Source organism: Chaetodon auriga, chromosome 16 (genome assembly GCF_051107435.1).
Source record: "Chaetodon auriga isolate fChaAug3 chromosome 16, fChaAug3.hap1, whole genome shotgun sequence".
Lineage (NCBI taxonomy): Eukaryota > Metazoa > Chordata > Actinopteri > Chaetodontiformes > Chaetodontidae > Chaetodon > Chaetodon auriga.
In genome coordinates this window covers 5,222,182-5,244,376 of record NC_135089.1, presented here as the reverse complement: position 1 = coordinate 5,244,376, position 22,195 = coordinate 5,222,182, and the positions used below count along the sequence as shown (strand labels likewise).

Sequence of the window (22,195 nt, the reverse complement as noted above, 5' to 3'; positions counted from 1 at the left end):
AAGCTGAGAATGATTCATAGAATTATGAATTATGAGTTAATCACTTCACTCTCATGTGAAATCAGAAAAAAGCTCTTTCTGATGCAAAGTAAACCAGAAAGTACCTTATTTTTACAGATGTAGATAGAGAGGAAGGTAAACTCACATACATATAGTCACTATTGCGTTCTACTAAACTAAATGAACCCATTAAAGATTGTGCTCACTGATGTGACACGAGCTGAAGCTGCTAATCTAAATAAATACTGAACTTGACGTTTATTTGTTCACATGTAGTTTCTTTTAAGCTTTTCCTGAATTGACTGGTTTTGTTTCTAACAGTAAACACCACACAAATGCTGTTTTTAACGAAACCGGAAGTACATCAGAGATTAGTATCTCGCAGTGTTCGACAGTATAAGCGATGGTCCAATTGTTTTTCACGTGTTGATTTGGTGCCTTTATCTCGCTACGGAACTTCAGCTTTAAAATTACGATACTGATTCGAGCACAGCAGTCTGTTCTGAGCTCACATTTCTATTTCCGTAAATCAGTGCATATGCACAAGTCTGTCTAGTTTGAGGGCTTTATTTTGAATGTCTTTACCGGACGTTGGTGTGTGAGGTTTTTACATCTGCCTTTACTCGAAGGGCGAAATTAATACTTTGCATGAAACCGTTTCGAATCGTGACTCTGCTCTCCGGTGGTGTCAGTGTGTAATTATAACTCTGTCAATTATTAAGTTTTATTTGGAAAGTCTTTCTTCCGTTCAGTGTCTGACTCGATAAAACTGCAGCTAACGTGTTTATTGACTGCACTTTCCCCTCAGTTACATTGATAACAGTGAGTTTCCTGCCCTCTATCGGCCACATTCCGTAATTACATTCTGTTAGTGTCAAGTTAGTCATAATATAATAGCGATGCTTCCGGTTATGCATTCAAAAATAAACTGTGGCACGATGTAGTCCCGCAATCTGTCCACGATTTAAATACTAAAGCCATCTGGAAATTCTTAAAATGACTAATCTTCTATTATAAAACGACAAAGGCAGAAATGATGGATTAAATCATCTAAATTTTTACAATCAGAATTTGTAATATACGTATGACAAAGGTACAAATACAATACTGTCAAAGCAAAAAGGTAACTGACGGTTTAACACTATATTGAATACACTACGAAATATACTTTAAGACAGCAACAGCTCCGCTGCTCCACTGTGTGGCACACTTTAATAATAATAATTTAAAAACCCTAAGCATAAAATAAAATACATCATAAGATGAGCAGTTGCAATATAATGCAATAACATTTTGAAAACCAGTGAATACAAAAAATAATACATTTGAGAAAGTGAGGATACGCTACGTGTTGGCGGTCACGTGATTTGCGGCGTGTGGGAGCGAGTTGGTGAATCATCTCGCCGCTTTAATTCGTCTTTGAATGGTTAGCCCGGAAGATTTGGCAGGCGGCGATGATGCGGTAAAACAAGTGAGTTTCGTGCTTTAAATTAGTGTTTTTTATGTAAAGGAAAACGGGGTTGAGTTGTCTTTACTCCCTTGTTTTCTGTCGTTACTTCCTGTAGCTGTTCACCTGACACATGGCTCGTGTGTGTCATTTTTTCTTCATGGTGTAGCAGTTAGCAAATGAGAATAACTTGCTTTCAAGGTAAGTTAGCGCTGTATGCTAACCGGAGCAGCTAGCATCGGCGGCTAGTTAGCCAGCGGATATTCGTTCGATCAGGGATTGTTTTCCAAAGTTAACTTTAAGAGACCCTAGAGGGTATTTTCTGTCCGTTTTTGAACACTGGTTGACAGAGGATAGTTAGCTTGCTAGCTGGCCTCACAGATACAGAAATACCGTCGGACAGTTTGTTGGTTTTAGCAGAAGTGAGGGGCGGGGGAGTCATGGGGTCTGAAATCAATACAACTAAATGTAATGAATGTAGTTGTTCTAGGTAGGTAGAGGCCCCAGGACAGGTGCTACCGTGAAGTTCTTTGTCTGTGAGTAGTTGAAGACACAATCGAAAGTCACTCAGCAGTGACTGATCGTCATTCAGTGGGTAAACAATGGTCTAATGGTCAAACTTGTTGGGGAATAACAGACTCACTTCCTGTTTAAAGCGATTATCCTGCCAGAAATCAGAGGTCAAAGTTCAAGTAGATTTCACCAAATGCTCTAATAGTAAAGTATGCTGGTAGTTAGACAACATGTACTTTTAAAAAGCCTCACTGAGAGTAGAAATTTATATAAGATCAAATCCTGCTGCGTGGCCCAGTAACACAGCATTTTTCTACACTGATTCACAATAATTCAGGTTAGTCCAGATTATAGTCTCAGTGTCTGGTCTCTAAAATGGACAAACTTTATCTTAAATGTAACACAGGCCATAAGCTAACAGTGACCTCTTTAACACTTTGTCATCAGCTGTTTGTCTGAACATTAAAATCCAAACAAACGGATCATTTTTGGCTCTGGGGCCTGATGAAAAGGCCGGTGATGAGGGCAGGAAAGCCATGAGACGACATGCAAAGCGGGTTGTCTTCTGCTGTTTTTATTGCAGTGATCTGCTGTATAATATTTCAGCAAACACACACACACACACACACACAAGATGCAGACAAACAAATGACAGATTACTGTCGAAGAGGTGCTGTGAAACCTGCTTTATGCAGCGGACATGTTCAGCTCTCTCGCCTTCTTCGGGATGTTTCCTCGCCAAAAGTGTTTTTTCATTATCGCTGAAGAAGTTTAATATATTTCCAGTTCGCTTCATGCTCCCTGTTTTCTGTTTTCCACCCTTTTCCCTGTTTTTGCTGCAGCACACTACATTGAAATGGAGTATTTCTGAGTTTTTTTCCATCCATATTTGGTGAACAATTCATGCCCTTTTCCTCGTCATTCATTGGTCGATACAGGACACTGTTTCTAATTATAACCAACATGGACCAACAGCTCTATCTCTTGCTGCAGCAGGAGTTTCCTGTCCCACCGCAGGAATGCCGGGCGGAGAGTACGGGGAGCTCGGGGGCAGCCTGCCTGCCATCGCCTCCTTGAACGCTTCCTACTCCACGTCGCTGTCCATCCCTTCCCCGTACCTGCTGGTGCCGCCCGCAGAGCGCAAGGCCATCTCCGACGTCCGCCGCACCTTCTGCCTCTTCGTGACTTTCGATCTGCTCTTCATCTCCCTGCTGTGGATCATTGAGCTGAATGTGAGCGTGCGGTTCAGGGTCGACAGGCTGTTTATAGTTTCGAGTTAGACTCTGTCTGATGTGGACTCTGTTCTCCTGCAGATCTCCAGCTCCATCAAGGACAGCTTGGAAAACGAGGTCATCCATTATAACTACAGGTCTTCCTTCTTTGACATCTTTGTAAGTGCGCGTTTTGATTTCAAGCGAGAAAAACAGCATTTTATCAGTGTGTCACCTGATGACACACTAATAAAATGGTTCTGTTGTTTTATGGTCTGACTTATAGCATCAGAATGAGCTTTTACAGCTGATCTGCCTTTATTGACACCTCCTCCTCCTCCTCCTCTCAGCTCCTCGCCGTGTTTCGTTTCCTGTGTCTGCAAGTGGGCTACGCTGCTTTCCGGCTGAAGCATTGGTGGGTCATTGCGGTGAGTGAGCTCGGTCAAACACACACGGATGAACCAATGAATAATCTCTCGTTAGCACATGTGGACATGAATTCCAACTCACTGTAAACCCTCCGTCCTCCACAGGTGACCACTCTAGTGACCAGCGTCTTCCTCGTCGTTAAGGTCATCATATCCAATGTGAGTGTCCCCTTCCTCTGCACTTGTACAGTTTTGTGTGTGTGTGTGTGTGTGTGTGTGTTGCAAGTGCGTCAGTTGAAACTTCTGAAACTTTTGACTTCTGCATTTATGCCAGTTCTTTGACCAGACGATGAGCTGTGGAGACTTTTCTGATTTTACAGTTTTATGCAACACAGCGGATTTCAATTAAGTTTGCATAAAAAGCAGCTGCCACCTCTTACGGAAACTGTAAAAGCACCTCTAGTGCTTTTAATACACTGCGGTTCTGGGTGACGCTCTCTGTCCCGACACAGCTCCTGTCCCAGAATGCCTTTGGCTACGTGTTGCCCATCACTTCCTTCGTGGTGGCCTGGTTGGAGACCTGGTTCCTTGACTTCAAGGTGCTCACGCAGGAGGCCGACGACGAGAGAGGTGAGAGGAAACATTCCCGACGAGCCTGAGCACGACTCGGCAAAAATCTGTTTGCCCTTTCTGTAACATGTTTCTGTTGGACCTCAGCGTACCTCGCAGCGGTGAACGCAGCCTGTGAGCGAGCCCCCATGATCTACCCCCGCGCCGTTTCAGATGGGCAGTTCTACTCGCCGCCCGAGTCCGTCGCAGGTGACGCCCGCTTGTCTCCTTTGATCCGTCCGTCTGCATGCCTGTCTTAGTGTCTCAGGTCTTTCCACTGTGTTTCTTCTCCTTTGAGCCACAAACTGAGTTTTGGATGTGATTCTGTTTGCATAGGCTCTGAAGAGGATCTGGATGAGGAGGGTCTTGGACGCAGAGCTGTCACTGCACAGGTACCAGCACCCGTCTGAGGAGTCCTCACGCTCCGCCCCGCTCCTCACCTGATCGTGACTGATCGTTCTCTTCCTCTTCTTCTTCCAGGAGAAGGAGTACGTCCGACAGGGTCGTGAGGCCATGTCTGTGGTCGAGCAGATCCTGTCCCAGGAGGACAACTGGAAGTTTGAGAAGAACAGCGTGAGTTTGTGATTGAGCTTCAGTGGATTTCATGTGTGTCTCCTCTTCTTTCTTCAGAGTAGTTTTGATTAATGCAGCTTTCTGCGCCTGCTTTTGCTCCCAAATAGTTCAAGCCATCAAAATCCAAAACTTTAGATTATTTTGCCTCAAACCAGATGAAAGGCTGGAGTTTGACAGCAGTTTAATGAATCTGAATCCACTCTTGAATTTGTCTACTGGAGCTGGACGAGCAGACTTTTCAGCACATTGCAGGTGTGTTGCTATCAGTAACAACAAATCTCAGTGCAGTAATGTCAGAGTAGGTTTGAGGTCATAGACGGGTTGATTTTCACTGAAAGCTCACAGATAAACAAATCTAAGGGATCTGCATCAAGAGTGTTTGTTCAGGTCAGGTGCCAGATTTAAAAACAATACTGATTTAATGCAGCGCTGCTCAGCCTGTCCTGTGTGCTGGATATGAATCCTGTTAAACCCTCATTGATCCAGTTCAGTGGTGGAGAAGAAGTAAAAGTCAAAGTTGGACACATGCCACAGGCGTCACGTCTTTCCTCGGACAGGCTGAAGCGAAAGCGAAAGCGTCGTGACGTGTTTTGTCTCCTGTTTTCTCAGGACATGGGCGACTCTGTCTACACTCTGGAGATTCCCTTCCATGGAAAGACTTTCATTCTGAAGGTACAGCAGCAGCCCTTTGTGCATTCATGGTGAAACTCACCCGAACACGTGCTGTGGAAGCGATCCGGATGAGTCATGTTCAGAGCCACCATCCTGTGTTTATCCACCGTGTTTATTCATTTATATTTGAGCTGTTCGACATTTACAAAGCATCAGAAACATTAACACAGATGTGCTCTCTCGAGCTGTTTGACGCAGCTCTTAAAAAAAGGCTTCAGTCTTGTTGATTTTTGCCCCGTTCAGCTCAGCTTTCGCAATCCTTTTAACACCTTGCCAAAGCTGAATTAAGCACACTTTGCAGCACACGTGTGTTTGAACAACCTCTGAAGGGCATAGCGGTGAAATAATGGAGCCTAATGGGGTGTTAAATTAAATCCGATATTACAGAGACTTCCTGGTGCTGTTGCACTAGTATGTGTAATTTCTGAGAGAGGAAGTCTGCGCTTACAGGATGCTCGTGGACACAGCTGTGACCTGTGGAGCGTTTACTGTCAATGATAAACCAGCCTGTGCTCCTGTGAGACGCTTCTGCTGGGTTTATATTTCCGGTATTGACCTGGGTGTGAAGCCTCTGTGTATTAATACAGAAATCCGACATGTTGATCGTAAAAATGTTCCTCAGAGAGAGACACACAAGTCTGAAGAGCTTAAACATGCAGTCTATTTCTTTGCTAACTGTAGCTAACAGGAGCTAGCTAGTGAGCTGGGAAAAGATGAGAGCGTGTGATTGGCTGATAAGTCAAAGAGGACATTTTGTATCCTAAAATAAAAAAAATCCATCAATGTATCTTATAGTTTCACTCTGCTGTTGCCTCTGATTGGTCAATATGATCAGGACTGATGAGATGTGTCATTTTTTTGTCAAATTGTCCACATTTTCACGCCGTTTCCTCTCTCGTGCGTGCTGTGCGGGGCCTGGTGAGCCGCGCTCAGGTCTGAAATGGCGGCACATTTCTTGCCGACTTGGCTCACAGCTGTGGACACACTCGTTTCTGGTGTGTGTTGTTGTTCTTGCTCAGGCCTTCATGCAGTGTCCGGCTGAGCTCGTTTATCAGGAAGTGATTCTGCAACCGGAGAAGATGGTCCAGTGGAACAGAACGGTTTCCGTCTGCCAGGTGACGCCGCCTTTTCTTTCCTTTTTGCTGTTTCTCTTTGTTTTTTTTGTTTTTTTTGAGCTGTGCTGAAGTCGAGCTGTGCTTTCTGCTTGTCCTCAGATCCTTCAGAGGGTTGATGACAACACTCTGGTGTCGTATGACGTCTCCTCTGGAGCAGCAGGGGGCGTCGTGTCTGCGAGGTACACCGGCCGGCGTGCGGCGGGCCTCTTCTTCTTCTTCTGCTTATCCGTCATCCATTCTTCCCATTTTCTGCCCTTTTATCTTATCCTCATGCAGACTGAAAGAAAGTGAATTGATCGAGTGATTGATTTTTCTTCCTGAAGGGACTTTGTTAATGTTCGGCGGGTGGAGCGCAAACGAGACTGCTACCTGTCTGCTGGCATGGCAACCGACCACGAGGCCAGACCTCCGAGCGGTCGCTACGTCAGGTCAGACCATCCCTGTAGCCGGACCGCCTGTCACTGATCCCGTAAATTAGAACATCCCATCGATTTGATGAAAGTGCAGCTGTGTTAGTTTCACTTCTTGAACTTCTCCGTCTTGTCTTCCACCTTTATTGGCGGCCTCAGGGGGGAGAACGGTCCAGGAGGGTTCGTGGTCCTCAAATCCAGCAGTAACCCGTCCGTGTGCACCTTCATCTGGGTCCTCAACACAGACTTAAAGGTGGGAAGATGCAGTTATTCGACCAGTTTTGGTTATTTGATTGGCTTTTAGAAAAGGGGCTGCAAATACTGACAAACAGATCAGACAGAAGGTTTTAAGTCTGCAGCCACGTTAGCTGGACTGAATGCTAACATCAGCATGCTAACACTCGCTTTCTGTGTCTCATCAGGGTCGACTGCCCCGCTACCTCATCCACCAGAGTCTGGCCGCCACCATGTTTGAATTCATGGCCCACCTACGGCAGCGGATCGCTGAGCTGCGGCCGTCCCTCCGCTCCCACCAACACTTTTAGAACAGGACACACGGCCGGTTCAGAGGCGCCGCCGCTGTTTTCCTCGAGCGAACTCCCAAAAACGGGCGTAGGCGAACCCTTTTGATGCGACGAAGCTGAAGGGATGTGCTACCCGAACTGAGGAGACTGCACTTCCAAGCGTGGGAGACGTGACCACGTACCCGCCACGTTTCAGCGACCGGAGAGGACGAGGAACCCGACCGTCCTGCTCCTCCTTAAACTTCAATGTTGTTTCCGAAGCGTGATCACATGCATCTTTTTATGTGGACCTGTAGTTGTTTTGCCGTGTCCTTCACCGTGCAATGAGACCCGTGTTTCCTGAAGCTGCCGTCACGCGGCAGGCTGGACATTACTGAAACCAGAAAACCTGACTGAGGACGTAAGTGATTCTCACTTGTGTGGGCGTCTGCCTCTCTTGTTACAAATGAACTAATGCAGTGGCATGAAGCAGCTGTGTCTCTGAGCCTTATCCGACTGCGCACACACACCTTTGATTTGCTGCTTTACTTTGTTTTTTTGGTTTGTTTTTGGATGTTTTCACTGCACCATCTCAGATGAGACGTCCTCTGGTGCTCATGCCCTAAAACAAACACACTTCACAGCCATATTTAACACTTAAAAGCTCTTTCCACACAGTTTATCCTCTTTTTCCACACTGACGTCACTCGCTGTCTGATCACCACTAGAGGGAGACCCCCACTGGGGCCTCTTGGCTGGACATCATCCCCCGTCCCCGGGTGCAGACATCCATCCGCTCACATTTAATCTACTGTTCCTGGAAGTTTTTAATACAGCTTTTGTTTTGCACTTCGGGATCAGCCAGGAGGTGAAATCAGGAGGCGATAACGTCCATCCATTAGGATGCTGTATTTACCTCCTAATGCTATCTTTTGTGCCAATAACCTCAAGTGGCCTTGTGGTAACACAGCTGAACTCATTACTTGTCACCTGAAGACCGTGCGGATATGATTTCCGCTGACTTCTGTACTGGCTCCAAGATGTGGCACTGATGGAGGTTCCTCTGTCATTTCTTGCATTGTGGAGCTTCATGTTGTTTTTAACAGTATAGAAACGATGCTTGTAGCTGGTTTTAGGTTTGTTTTCAGTGACTGCACCTCAGTGTTATGACGGCTGTGAAGGGCCGAGCTCTCGCTGTTGGGTCAGAGTACCGCCGAGCTGATTCCTCTGACAGCTCTGAAGGAGCCTGTTTATGGGTGCAGCCGTGATGTTTTGACTAAGATGTGGTCATTCACCGCACTGCGCTCACAGCACGGCCACGAGCTCCCGGCGTCACAGTCTGGAATTACTCCTCCTTCTTATGTCCTTATCAAGATTTAACTGGATCATTTTTCAGGATTTTAGCCTCAAACTGTACAGAGGGAATGACAAATGAAAGTAATCAATGATATCAACAATTTGGTGCCTTTATCGCAGCGTCACACGCCAGCCTTTTGTTTTGCTTTGCATTTATTTTACGCGATTAACTCGACGCTCGACGCCTTCAGCGGAGGTGAACTGGATGCAGATGCAGCCTGTCTGAGGGCTTCGGCTCCTCTTTTCTTTCATAACAGTTTTTGAATGTATGTGTCTATGGATCATTCATCAAGCATGTTAATTTAAAGCCATCACACTGACCAACAGTTTCTGAGTCTTAACAAGTGTCTTATGTCTAATAAAATCTACAAACTCATGACTGTCCCAGCTTCCTTTAACTCACCAGCTGTGAGTCTTTTATACCCCGTGTGTCCTCTTCGTATGTGCGGTTTATCCTAACATCGGTGGTAATGAGGCGATCCACATGTTTCCCCTCCGCTGTGACTGCATTAGAGCAGGTGATACTGGATGACTTTTAAATTATCACAGTCAATTCCAGCCACATATTTTCCACCATTGTTGCCTGCGGGTGTTTATGTCATGAACAATCCTGTGACTCGAGCCTGCGTCACGTGTGGCAGCCTGGCTGTTGTAAAAGAAAAGGACATGACTTGGAACTGAACTGGGCTGGCTTCTGGGCAGACAGTCACCCTCCACATCATGGCCGTTATTATGTCACAGCATCACAAAGAGTTCTGCTTTGTCTCCACCGGACTTTTAGATACTGAGATAATCTTAAGAAACTTAAAGCAGTCCATCGAGAGATTCTTATCTAACCACATTTGTGCAGATTCAAGGTTGAAGACTCTCAGTTACCGCATACCATGAAGTGAAATAATCCTTAATCCAACACAGCCACGGTGGATCGGATACAGAGCGTTAATTAAACCTCCTGTTGGAGAGGAGATGTGTTGTCCTTGGGGCAAAACAGAATGCTGAGGCCAGGAGTCGGAGCAGCTCACATGATTGTGCTGTGACTGTCTTCTGAGGCCATGGGTGTGTGAATGAGGGTTTTTCTGGGCTGATGAGAGAGCGAGCGCCTCACTGCTCTCATTGTTCTCCATGTAAGGCTGATGAGAAACACCAGTCGTTGGGCCGCCATCTGCCTGAGCTTCCAGACCGGCTCTGGCCAGTGATCTGGAGGACAGACCTCTGCTGGATGTGGGGACGGTCCTGAAAATGGGAAGCTGAACATTAGGTAGAGTTTGGGCATTTTTTTTTTTTTTTTTTCCGACCTGAGGTGCTCTTCCTCTAAGATTCATTCTAGTGGACCACATAATTGTTGTGACAGCTGCCTTTTCTCCCCCTTTTTTTTTTTTTTTTTTAAATTTAGGCTTTGATTAAGACCCTTTTTCTAAGGAATCTCCTCAGAGCATCTACAGGAACAGCAGCACTGCAGAGTGAAAGAAACCCAGCAGAGGTCAAACGCATCAGAGCAGACTCGCCGCTGGAGGCCACTTCACCGTCGCCTGAAGAACCGAGGACGTTCTTCCGTCTTCCGTCTGGATTAGCTGCCATTGTGAACTCCTATTTGACTGTGTTGGTAACAGATGGGTTCAGCCTTTAAGAGGTTCTGCGCGCAGTTCTGCTGCTGCTGCTGCTGCGCCGATGATGACGACGATGATGATGAAAAGCAGCCTTTAGTACCGTAAGTACAAATTACACAGGCCAGAGACAGAAAAGGTGTTTTCCACTTTAGCACATCACCTCGAGAAGAATGTAATGCACAGAAAATGTGTTTTACAGTGTCAGTAAGTGATTAATCTGATCAGTCGTCGATAGCAAACACTGCATGAACGTGTAATAACTGCGCTTGTGTGTGTTGGCCGACCACACAGTCAGGATCCGTTGGAGTACTTTAACCGTGAAGTCCAGAAGCGTCGAGATGAGGAGACCAACCTGTGGAGTACGCCAGGAGACCCCAGCCACTCGGAGAGAGATGATGACCGGGTCCTTTACAGCCTGCTGCAGGCCAGGAACAAGACCCGCATGGGATCCTCGGTATGTGAGGGGGATTTTACAAACACACAGTGGAGTCTGGGGGCTTCATTTGGTCATGTTAACCCAAAGCTGAAAAGAGAAACCAATAACAGCTTTCGCAGGAGGAGAACTGAACTGAACTGTGATGTTAACTGGTGCAAAAATGGGCTGAAATGTATTTCCAACAGACAGAAAGCATTAAGGATAAGTCAAGTATTATGGTCAGTTATTCAACCTAACTCTGGCTCAACAGGACAATGATGAAATTATCCAATTAGAGGACCAGAAGAGCTTCTGCAATGAGAGAAATGGTTTTTAAAAGCTTTGTCCTTTTCCTGTTCAGGGCTACCGCCGTCTGAGTGTGGACATCGAGGCCATGAGAGACACCCGTCGAGAAGTCAGAGACAAATGGCAGACAATCCTGGAGAACTTAGGTAACGCTGGGCAGATGTGATGTGGGGCAGACTTGTCGCTTCTACACACACAGAGTGACCAGAAATGGTTCGCCTTCTCCTCTAGGTTTCATGGCGGAGGCAGAGTCGCTGCTGACGGTGTCTGCCGGAGCCTCGCATGACCGCATGCGAAACGCCCCGGCGGCGCGTGCCATGCTCAACATGCTCCACTCTGAGACTTCCATCTTCAACGCCAGAGAACCGCCACCGGAGAGATATCTATTCATCCTGGTGAGAGCAGGGCTTTGTCAGAGGGAATCCCAGCGATCATGAACTCATACTGACTGAGTGCGTCCTCGCTGTGACCTGGAGTTTAGGGTTAAAACGTCATCTTAGGGGCCTGCGCTTCAGGTCACAGTGATGGCAACTTGTCTAGCACCATATTTTCAAAAATCCATTGAGTGCCAGTTACTTTTATCTATAAAGCTTGGGCATGAAAAGCAGAAGACCACGCCCCTTTAACACCCCCATACTTACACTCTCTTCCTCTTCCTCACCTCTCCATAGGATCGTCTGCTGTACCTTGATATAGCTGATGATTTCGTGGCGAAGGCGAAGCGCTTCTATCCTCCGAGGGAAGACTCTGACGAGGAAACACCGGGCCTCGCCATCAACCTGCCGCTGCTGCTGGCCAGGGTAGAGGCCATGAACGGGGGAGGCAACGAGGACGACGATGAGGACCAGAGCGAGAGAGAGGACGGGAACTTGAGTGACAGATCCTAAGATCTGCTGGCTGCAGTGATAATAGACATGAGGCAGGGGGCAGTAGTCATCAACCCTGGAGACCTGGATGACAGAAATGCATTGCTCTTACCTTCAAGTGTCTGTTGCTTCATACACCTGCTGCTGCTTCTTCTTCTTGGATGTTTTAGGCTGAAAAAATGATCTTTTCTCCCCCCTTCTGTTTTCCCTGGTCAAAGTTCTTTCCCTGTTCTTTGTTCAGCTGTTGTGAACCTTCAGGGTAACAACGTTCCTTTGAGCAGAGCCTCTTTATATTTTGTCCTATGATGATCAGCACTCACTTCATCCAGTCACATGATCTGCCACAGCGCTGAATAAATAGCCCAGTAAACTGCTGTCATATTTTTACGAGTTTCATAAGACCCTGTTTGTATAATTGACACCCATTAAAGTCTGTGTTTGGCTTTAACCATTCTGAAAAATAGCAGGAAGGTGGCGCCCAGGAGCTCACCTGGTGGACTGTGGGTTTGACTCCAGTCCAGGGCCCTTTGCCGCCTGTCATCCTCTCTCTTCTCTTCTGTCTCTCTCTGGCTGTTGATATCACAAATAAAGCAGAAATACCCCCCCCCCCCCAAAAAAAAAATCTTAAAAACAGCAGCTGGAAGTTCAATGGTTGTACTGTATGTTTTAAAGTGGTTTGTGTGGGACCGAGGTGTCGTTCAGGTGATGCCTGAGGAATTTACAGAAAATGTGAGGGATTTCTAAAGTCATGTGGCAGTTTGTGTGTGTGTGTGTGTGTGTGTGTTCTGGTGTCCGGTTCACGATGAAGTAAAGCTCCAGTCTGATGCCTGTTATGTGCACAGTGTCACATGTTGCTGCGACGCCTCGAGTGAAGTGATACAACTTCCCAGCGATTCAAAAATAACACAAACAATAAAAGAATTTGCATGACAGGAAATCTGAAATAGAATTTGCTGTGTGGAAGCGAGTGCTGAGCCGTGATTCTGCAGAAACGGCAGCACGAGAGCGACATTCCTTCAAAGTGAAGCCGAAGGGGTCTTCTCGTCTCTGCTCCCGCTCTCACGTGGACCATCAGCTGTGTACCCTTGGCTGGCTTGGACTCTGATCCGCACACGTACCACAAATCCTGGCCCGCCCGGTGTCTGGCCGTCCCACTGGGACCGGACCGGGTTGCAAGCTGGAAGGTGATGATGGTGTTTTGGCGGTCAGCTGCTTCTCCTTGTTGTTATTGTTATGTAAGAGAGACACTGCTGAGGGCACATGTCCGAGCACGGCCCCGGTCTCCTGGCACGCTGGCACACACGCATATAGCTGGTAACACCCGACACTGGTGAAGCACTCGAGTCAAGCTGAAGATTGTGTGCATGAATCAATACAAAGTTAGCTTTCCCTCTGATTCTCCTCTGTGCTGAGCAGGATGACCTGTGTAGGAGGCTCCTCTCTGCCCTCCCTTGCGTTCCTCAGCCACAGAAAACTCAAAAACTTGCACTCTGACAATGTTTTGCCTTATTTGCCTCTTCCTGACAGGCCCAGGCTTTATCCTGCAATTGCCCTTCTCCTCCCTCTCTCCCTCCCACTCCCCCGTCTCTTTCCCGGTGACAGCTCATTTAAATGTCACTTCCCAGCAGCTGTGGCAGTGTTGTTATGCAACACTAAGTTCCTCCTGGCTGGGCCTGGCTTGGTGCAGGTGGAGGGATGAGATGAGGACAGAGGGGGGAGCTCACTGTGACTGGGCTCACCTCATCACTGTTCAGCCTGACAGACTGTCCACACCCCTGGCTTCATTAGTATGGCATGACTCACCTGAAAACAGCGAATAGGTGAAGTCCTCTTGCAGGTTTAGCAGGTGAGTATCCGCATTAGAACAAAAACAACACAATAAAAGCATCACTCTGTGTTCTCAGTTTCAAGCCAATCCTAAAAAGATATGATCTCAACGCTGAAGGAGCCTGCACAGTGACTTACTGGGTTTCTGAAATGGCATTTCATGGCTGCCATGGTGTCATAACATGACTGAATGCACGACCCCGGGGCTGCCTGTGGTGTTCCTGCTCTCTTCTCTCTCTGAGCAATAATTTACATACGCAACGTCGCCCTGCTGGGAAGTTCGACAGGAAATTGAAATATTGTCGCGCTTGACAGTCAGAGGGAAAATGGCATTTGACTGTTGTATAAGACAAGACGTGAGTAGTGTGTGGAAAGAAATGCCAGTCATTTAGAGCAGCTGTAGATCTGATTTGATTTAGCAGATTGCATACTTTGTTCATTCCATGTGAAGCTAATAAAAACACATTTAACGACGGCGTGATTGATCAGACTTCCTGTCATAAGGATCATAAAACTGTGTGCGTGTGCGTGATATCTGATATCTGTTATCTGGTGATATCAGAACCTGATGTGGATGAATGAGTCAGAGACAGGGAGCGGTCGTAACATCACACCAGCAGACAACTGTCGGAGGTGTGTGTGTGTGTGTGTGTGCGCGTGCGTGTGTGTGTGTGCCGGCTTCACAGTCTGTAACCTGAGTTGATTATGGCTTGCGTGGCGCTCTGTCACTGAGGTAATGAATCACTGGGGATGGAGCTCTCACTGCTACCATGAAGCAGCGCACTGCGATGGCATTTAATGAGGTGGTTCGATGTTATCACAAAGCACAGCTGTTGTATAAACTCCTCCTGAGCTGCATTATGATTTAAAACTCAGGATACTCCATGAAATTCTCTCATTGATCACCTTTTATCTCCTGCTGACAGATGTGTTGTAGTCTGATCCATACACATATTAGACCTCCGTGCCTGAAATATCCTGTACACGGAAAACTGCTGCATCATTGTTATCCTGTGGCGTCCTGCTGCTTCTTCTACATTGAGATTAAAACCTTTTTAAGACTCCTCTCTGTGGACTAAACCTGTTGTGTGTGTCACATGTTTCTATCATCTCCACGCAGAGCGCCCTCACGATCCTTTGCCCTCTAAGACCCTGCGATCCCGCCTGAAGTGGAAAGCGTTCGGCTGAGTGATTAAAGAGGTGGCTGGGCATACAATTTGAGAATCAGGGGATTTTCAGCCCAATTACCCTTAACCCCTCCTCAGAGTGGCTTCCAGCTCTCTGGGAATGAGACATGGAGCACTTGGTGTCGGATGTCAGTGAACACTGATTGCAGAGTGACAACATGGATCAGAAATAGCAACAGGACGTCTATAAAAGTCGTGGACAGAACCGAGGCCAGAGGGAGAGACAGCAGACACCAGGAGATACAGCCAGCTGCAGCATCACCGTTTGAGCAGACGGCCTCATCACAGACGCATCACCAGACCTCAAGACGGTAAATCTGAGACAGATCTTCACACAGCAGAGATGATGCCAGTCTGCACCGTCCTGGAGAAGCGCAACGGTGAGGTGGTGGGAGCCGAGCTGACCTGCACTGTTCGGGAGGAGAACAAGGCTCAGAGGGAGAGCTACAGCGCTGACTGGCTTAATGTCACTCTCAAGACTCAACCTCAGGACAGGTGAGAGTTCTCAGACCGACCAGAAAACATGCAGGTCCCTTTAATGTGGTACGTCACCGAATGGGGGGGAGGGGGCACCCTGGCTGTGATATCCACCATCAGTGGATATGGATTGAGATCTGTTTGCTCATTTCCTTGGTTGTTCTCGGTAGAGCTGTTCTCATATTTGAAGGCAGCGATTGTCTAATTAAGTAGTGCTCCGCAGCTTCTCACTTCAACTTTTCTCCGATGCCCACAGGCAGGCAATGAACATGAATGACAGCTCTCGGAGGGAGACTCTGTCCCGGCAGTGGCAGGCCCGTCCGCTGGTGCAGACCTGCCCCTCTGGTGTCTTCAGGGTGGGCACCGTGGAAAGAGGGGTGAGGGAGCACCAGCTGCTGCCGAAGCGACACACCCTCCCCTTGCCCATCTTCACCCCTGCAGAGCTGGGTGTCAGGCTCGGGCGTGGAGCCCCACACACCGAGGAGGACCTGCAGCCCTTCCCCACCCCGGACGGAGCCTGTCCCAGCAAGAGGACCGTGGACGAGATCACGAGAGACCTCCCCCCGGTCAAGCCAACCCTCATGGAGTTCGCCAAAGCACCCAAAGCTCTGGGTCGCTCCATGTCCCAAGAGGCCCAGAGAGGATGAAAAACAAAATGGGCTGCCCGGAAGAGACAAAGAGGGTGACAGCTGGGAAAGGCTAATCACAGAGTGTGTCTGGAAAAAGCATGACAAGGTGTATATAGATTTATCTGTAGTGACATCCATCTAAATCCCTAAATACTGTAGATCTTTAGCACTATCTGTGTTTCTTGGCGAGCACAGCACCAGGTAAATGTCATGCTTTGTCATTGCTGGCATTTGGTGGTGAGCGGTACTAGAAATGGCTGTGCGAAGGCATTGTGATGGAGAGGCAGGGTGTGTGTTCTCAGCTGTGCCACGGGCTGATCGCTGCCTGCGCTGGCCGGCTGTCCTCACCATACCTGCTGATCCCTCGGTGGAATCACTGCTACCCAACGACCGCACGCACTGGTGCGCCTCAACCACGCTGCATGCCATTTCTTTTACCTTTACTTTGTATTTAAAAGTGCAAATGTCCTCGGAAAGCAAATGAAAGTGTTCTTGAGGTGATGGTTTTTTTGAGCTCATGTGAGAGGCGGCGAAGGCGTGTAATGATGCAGAAAGTGGCAGATGGGAAATGACGTGCAAAAGGAAGAGGCAGGTTTTAAACTGTGAAGAGGGACAGAGAGAAAGAGGGAGAGTCCGAGGGGAAGGGGAGGGGAGAGGGGTCAGGGAACATGCCTCGGAGCTGGTCACCTTCCAGGCCTCCACATGTCCTCGACAGTCTCTGATCTCTGTGAAGAGTACAGAATGCTCCGGCGTAATCGCACACTGCAGCTGTACATACGTGTGTGTGTGCGTGTGCGTGTGTGTCCCTCTTTATGTGTGAGTGTGTGCCGACTGACGCCTCTAATCAGGAGGACTTAGAAAAACTAATAACCTGTTCTTTACTGAGTATTAACTGAGCTGAGTGGCAGCTCAAGATATATATGTAAATGATAGAAGAACACACGCTGCATCAACTGGAAATACATAGTGCTGTAAATGAATTTGAAACGTGTGCAATAATGGAATATTTTCCTTGATATTTATTATTTTTATTAATAAAAGCTGAGCTGCTCATCACTCCTCTGTGACTGTTGTTTTTTTTTCATATTCTGAGTATATTCAGCAGTGGATGGAAGAGGCTTCATGGCACAGTGAGGCTGCTGAATCAAATGATGTCAATGGAGAACAATGAAGACAGAGCGTGAGCGCTCAAAGCTTCATTTAACTTTGCTTACAAGGATCATCACAAGGCAGTTACAGCTGAGTTAAGATGGAAGGACAGCGTTATAACTCTGGCAACACTAAGTCTTGCAGCTCTGGGCAGGTTCATCACTGTAGAACACCGTCTAATAGATTGGATTAGACGTTATTGTTCCCTCGAGACATTAAGTTGTGGACAGAGCAAAATGGGATCCAACACAGAAAAAATGGGCTGATCGCGTCAGCAGAAAGAGGTTATAACCTGAAGGATGATACGAAGTGATAATAATCTAATTAATATGAATGAAAGAAGAAAATACGTGAATAACAGCAGCAGCAAAAGGAACAATATGGAAAGTTTTGGTAGATACAGAAGAGCTGCCAGGCAGGCTGAAATGAGCGGCTGGGTATCTGTCACCCATCACTTGGAAGCATACTGTACATAGTGTGACAGCGAGCTCCACCCTTCCAACAATCCCCACTTCACCACTTTACATCCCTCATTAATCTTTCACGTCCCACCTCCTGTGTTTGCTCTCAACACAGAGCGCACTGTTCCCTCGTTAGTGTGCAGGGCTTTAATGGATGCGCTGCGCGGCCCCCTCTCACTCATTTACTCTCTAAATCCACAATTTACTCAATCTAACGTATTAATTATCACTCCTGCATTAGTTCCCTTTCCTCCTGAATATATTTTTCGCTTTAACCCCTTCTGACCTACCGTCCCTCTCTCCCTCTTTCGTCACTCTCACTTGGGTCTATGATAGGCGGCGTGTGGTGGTTTGATATTAATAGCTGGGTAAACATTGGCATTACCCTGGAGACAGTGGAGAGACAGCCGTATCGGCACGTTCTTCCCATTTGAGCTCTTAATCCTCATGTTTTATGAGAGCTTTGGGTGCCGCCTTCGCTCCCTCTCTTTGAAACCACCCTCCCACACTGCTGCTGAAACCCTGTGCTCCCCACCCTGCGCTGCCACGCTGCGATCCAGCTCCCAAACTCCAAACGAACCCCCAAATCCTGAAACTATTTTCAGCGGAGGCCAAGGAATGTGGGAAACGAGACAGCGTGTGCTGCTGCAGACAAATCTAGTAAATTGACATTGAAGTTCTTTCCTATGCCTCAGCTGTCTCTGCTACACGCTGCTCTCTGAATTATCTCATCTGGCAAACTCAACCGATCTGCTACTGCGAACGAGTTAATACAAACCTTAACCTCAATGCTTTTCCGCTTTACCCAAGTTCGAACCGGTGAGGCAAACACTTGTTACTTAAACATATCCTAAATATTCACTTCATCTCGTGAATCACACTGTTTTCGTGCACTTTTCATGATTTTATCGCTTGCTTTGTCATCACCTCTGCGGACTGAGTAATGATCCTGCTCTTATTCTTCTGACTGCTCATCACGGTGTATTTTAAGACAAGGTCACATAGTGTTACACAACAATTGATCTTATGTGGTGTCACACTCTTGCTATGTTGCCCATAGTGGTATTCAATGAGCTATCAGCACTGCAGCATGAAGAGTCACTGAACGCCTGTCAATACAATGCATCTTATGTATATATACATATATATATACTGTTTATTGTACAGCCTGTGGTCTGTTCGCTATCCCACTTAACATGTGTTGCTGCTCCCTGCTGGATAATTTGGGTAATGTAGGTTGAACATTACACTACATTACACAGATCTAAAGCATCTGATGAACTCATCTCCTCAGCCATTCACAATCAGCGTCACCATAATCACTAGTAGCATCTCCAATCAGTACCCTTCTCGTCCTAATTGCTGTGAACTTCGCTGCTGTCGCCTCTCGTCAACCTGTTTCGGAGGCACCCATGACACCACGGGAGCAGACTGTGTTAATCGGCTGTTGGCTGGGTGTTAATGTGTGGTCGGCTTTACCTGCTGCGGCAGCGATGTCGGCTCCCACAATGCCACTGGTGGCGGATGGAGGAGGAGGAGGAGGGACGGCAGGCCTGATCACACCAGGCGCAAAAATATTCATCAGTGCTTTACATCTCTGGGATGTTTTTATCTAGATGGTACAAAAGAGAAATGTTAAAAAAGTGTATTTATTAAAAATAGAGGTTTAATAAATAGATTATTGATCCATTGTCACTTTTCTGAAAGCTGCTGTTGAGATTTTGAGGAGCCTTTTTCTGGAGGGCAGAGAGAAAGGAGCTTATCGCAGTGATTTTTAAAGTTACATGCACACTGGCTACTTTTCCTGCGTTTCTAATAGCACTGACAGCTACTAAAAAGGTGAGAAGAGCTTCTTCAAGCACAGCCCAGAGGACACGATGCATCTCCCTCCTCAGCTTTTGCAGAGCCGCACTGACAATGAATGTGTGATTTATAGGAGTTGTATTAAGGCGTGGCACGGCTAATGTAAGTCAACCTTTCCAGACATCTACTCTCCATTCTGGAGCGATTGCTAATCACTGTCAGTTTCATCAAGGTGATGAATTAGTAAAAGCAGATTTTCATGGGAGAAATAACGCTGCCTCACACAGCGGAGCCTCTGCATAGAAAATGTCGCTTCCCTTTTAATTGAAATCTCATAGATTTGATCTGTCGGTCCAAATTAAATCCTCCTGTCCGCTATAAACAACGTGTCAGCTTGCCAGCAGGTGATGATTTGATACAAACTGCCTCCTAAGGGAACAAATGGGATTATTTTTCAGTTTGATTCAGAGTGATGAACGTGCGTTTGACGTCTTAGCTCATCTGGCAGGTAATGAGTTGTCATATGAAATGCAGCGGACATGCTCTGATCACCTGGGTGGTGGAGGAGAGGCGGGTTTGTTGGTAGACCAGCGTGACCTGATGCAGGAGCCACGCAGGGCGGGACAGGCACTGGGCAGGCTGGTAATAGTGGTGGTAAACCTCCGGGTCGGCCTCATTCTCTTGAATTATCACCAGATCTCTGGGAGCCTGACAGAGTGAGGGAGAAAAACAGCCCTGCTTTAGTGAGTGCAAGGCTACGATCATTACAGAGTTTACACTGCTGAAGTTTCAGCTCAGACTGTAAGAAGTTTTGAAAAGTCCATAGTTTCCAGTTCTATTCAACAAATATGAGTTACACACCTGTATATACAACTCCCCATAACTCGCTGTCGACGCCTTGAAAGGAGACAATCAAACCGTGAGCTGGAGCAAACCTTGAAATTTGGGACGCCATAATGAAATTATTTGATTGTTGATTGTTTGTGCACACGGAGCAGAAGAATTTGAGTTTGTGTTGAAGCTGAATAGAATTCAATTCACTTTTCCTCCGCATCTTATTGCATCAAGATAAGCGTGGTACACTCAAACTTAGCTTCGTTTTCCACTTTCTGACCCATTTTAATCAAATTCGGCTCCATCTATTAACCGAGTGGACCCTGAGCCTCGTCTCGTACCCGCCAGGTGGAGGGCTGGGGTATCCCACCGAGCTGAGGGCCGACATGGTCATGTGACCTGGTGCATCTGGACGCTCTGGATCACCATCATCAGCCCTACAAGGTCTGCATATTGAGAATATTACACACCACACATACTATCCGACTGCCTCATGTATTTTATCAGCCTGCTCGTCGGTCCTCTTCCCTCGGGGTAACGAGGTGATTAACCCACATTGTGTCAAACTGAGGTGGTGAGAGTGAGGAGCCACACTCAATTTTCTCTCCTCCCTGTCCATCAACATTTGCTTGGCAATGACTCACCCCTGCAAATTATTTCACACCTTCACAGCAACATAAATACTCCATCCGACCAAGATTTAGAGAAGTCAGTTCAAGTTACTATAATTCCAAACTAAATCTATACACGTGTGAGTAACATCTGTCGCCCTGGACCTGCCGCCTGCCACCGAGTGTAATGCTTCCCAGCCAATATGAATGGCATCAGCTCTTTGTTAGCTCAGTGATGCAACATTCAGTAACTCGATAATTTGTGATATTTCACCATCTTGAGTCAATTTCATAAATAATATAGCAATAATGTCAGCTAATGGAAGTCTGAGGAATATTCATGCAAAGGACATGTGACTGGGTGAAACATGGCTGGCCTGGATCAGCTCACGCACGGAGCCGAACATCCAGCGGCTGTATTCTCTGTGGGGAAATTGTTTTGTCAGTGTTGTCACCCTCCATCGTTTTAGCCACATTTTGTCAAATTGAAAATCATTTGCAGTGTCAGACTCAATGTTCTGTCTCTCACTGGCTGCACAAAAACGCATCTGATTGTGCTGTTGATATTCAGAACATGTTCAGACTGACAACTCCACAAAGGCACAGTTTTACCTGAAGCACTGGTAACACTGGCAGTCGATTAATGGACATGATTAAGTCAGCCATCAAGTCAGGTTGTAGCATCACCAGAAACTGAGACGCTGCACGTGTACACCGTGCACCTAACAGGAATATGGTGTTTGCTGAGGTCATTGTCTGTGCACCCAAGTTAAAACTGACACATCAAACCGTCTCCTTCAGCAGCAAGAGAGTAATCCATCAGAAGAGAGCTGAACAGGATGAACCTTACTGAACCATTTACCTTTTCCAGTGACAAGAGGACAGAATTTAAGCCGTCCACACATGTGGTCTGATATCAAATCATCAAATCACTTGATTGTGCCGCAACATTCCTCAAACTAGTCACACATTTTAAAGCACCTGATGATGCACCAGCATGTGAAACCACAAGTTTGGTTGAAATCAGAGCACAGGATTGTCCACGAGCTGGACTCAGGCAGCCATTGTAACTGTTTCCCCGAATCCACTTGTATGGGAACATTTTTAACCGTTGAATTGCTGAACTTTTTGTCCCTGACTTGCAAAACTTTGTTTTGAGTAATTAGATGACACCTTTAGAGCTGTTAACAGGCCCGACTGGAACACGCTGCATCACTTGGACATGAAGTTAACACACACACAAACT

General features: G+C 46.8%; 3 protein-coding genes across 7 annotated transcripts; all 3 read left to right on the top strand.

Annotated features, from left to right (window-relative positions):
• Positions 1 to 1,399: 1,399 nt before the first annotated feature.
• Positions 1,400 to 9,153, top strand: stard3 (StAR related lipid transfer domain containing 3). 5 transcript variants are annotated; one of them, XM_076753415.1, is made up of 15 exons: positions 1,400 to 1,471; positions 2,954 to 3,192; positions 3,274 to 3,351; positions 3,522 to 3,599; positions 3,705 to 3,758; positions 4,052 to 4,169; positions 4,257 to 4,358; positions 4,485 to 4,540; positions 4,629 to 4,721; positions 5,331 to 5,393; positions 6,413 to 6,508; positions 6,608 to 6,687; positions 6,832 to 6,936; positions 7,078 to 7,171; positions 7,341 to 9,153. In XM_076753415.1, the coding sequence occupies exons 2-15, from the start codon at positions 2,980 to 2,982 to the stop codon at positions 7,461 to 7,463; spliced, it is 1,353 nt and encodes a 450-aa protein (XP_076609530.1). In that variant the 5' UTR covers positions 1,400 to 1,471; positions 2,954 to 2,979; the 3' UTR covers positions 7,464 to 9,153. The 5 variants fall into 5 exon arrangements, with proteins under 5 accessions (XP_076609530.1, XP_076609531.1, XP_076609532.1 ...); XM_076753416.1 differs by having other exon boundaries at positions 1,418 to 1,471; positions 2,957 to 3,192; XM_076753417.1 differs by having other exon boundaries at positions 1,435 to 1,471; positions 2,936 to 3,192.
• Positions 9,154 to 9,943: 790 nt separating this feature from the next.
• On the top strand, positions 9,944 to 12,563 carry LOC143334192 (melanoregulin). Its single transcript, XM_076752832.1, has 6 exons — positions 9,944 to 10,035; positions 10,171 to 10,485; positions 10,676 to 10,838; positions 11,161 to 11,251; positions 11,337 to 11,500; positions 11,777 to 12,563. Exons 2-6 carry the CDS (start codon positions 10,388 to 10,390, stop codon positions 11,990 to 11,992), a joined length of 732 nt encoding a protein of 243 aa, XP_076608947.1. The 5' UTR covers positions 9,944 to 10,035; positions 10,171 to 10,387; the 3' UTR covers positions 11,993 to 12,563.
• A 2,655-nt stretch (positions 12,564 to 15,218) lies between these two features.
• Positions 15,219 to 17,132, top strand: tcap (titin-cap (telethonin)). The gene is made up of 2 exons (XM_076752833.1): positions 15,219 to 15,480; positions 15,719 to 17,132. Exons 1-2 carry the CDS (start codon positions 15,329 to 15,331, stop codon positions 16,107 to 16,109), a joined length of 543 nt encoding a protein of 180 aa, XP_076608948.1. The 5' UTR covers positions 15,219 to 15,328; the 3' UTR covers positions 16,110 to 17,132.
• Positions 17,133 to 22,195: the final 5,063 nt, after the last annotated feature.

Excerpts from the sequence above, each read along its gene's own strand:
- stard3 (XM_076753413.1), top strand. The coding sequence starts at position 1,627 with ATGAGAATAACTTGCTTTCAAG. Across the intron at positions 4,359-4,484 it reads GCCGCCCGAGTCCGTCGCAG|GCTCTGAAGAGGATCTGGAT; the intron begins GTGACGCCCGCT and ends CTGTTTGCATAG. Across the intron at positions 6,688-6,831 it reads GGGGGCGTCGTGTCTGCGAG|GGACTTTGTTAATGTTCGGC; the intron begins GTACACCGGCCG and ends TTCTTCCTGAAG.
- LOC143334192 (XM_076752832.1), top strand. The coding sequence starts at position 10,388 with ATGGGTTCAGCCTTTAAGAGGTTCTGCGCGCAGTTCTGCTGCTGCTGC. Across the intron at positions 10,839-11,160 it reads AGACCCGCATGGGATCCTCG|GGCTACCGCCGTCTGAGTGT; the intron begins GTATGTGAGGGG and ends TTTCCTGTTCAG. Across the intron at positions 11,252-11,336 it reads GACAATCCTGGAGAACTTAG|GTTTCATGGCGGAGGCAGAG; the intron begins GTAACGCTGGGC and ends CTTCTCCTCTAG.
- tcap (XM_076752833.1), top strand. The coding sequence starts at position 15,329 with ATGATGCCAGTCTGCACCGTCCTGGAGAAGCGCAACGGTGAGGTGGTG. Across the intron at positions 15,481-15,718 it reads AAGACTCAACCTCAGGACAG|GCAGGCAATGAACATGAATG; the intron begins GTGAGAGTTCTC and ends CGATGCCCACAG.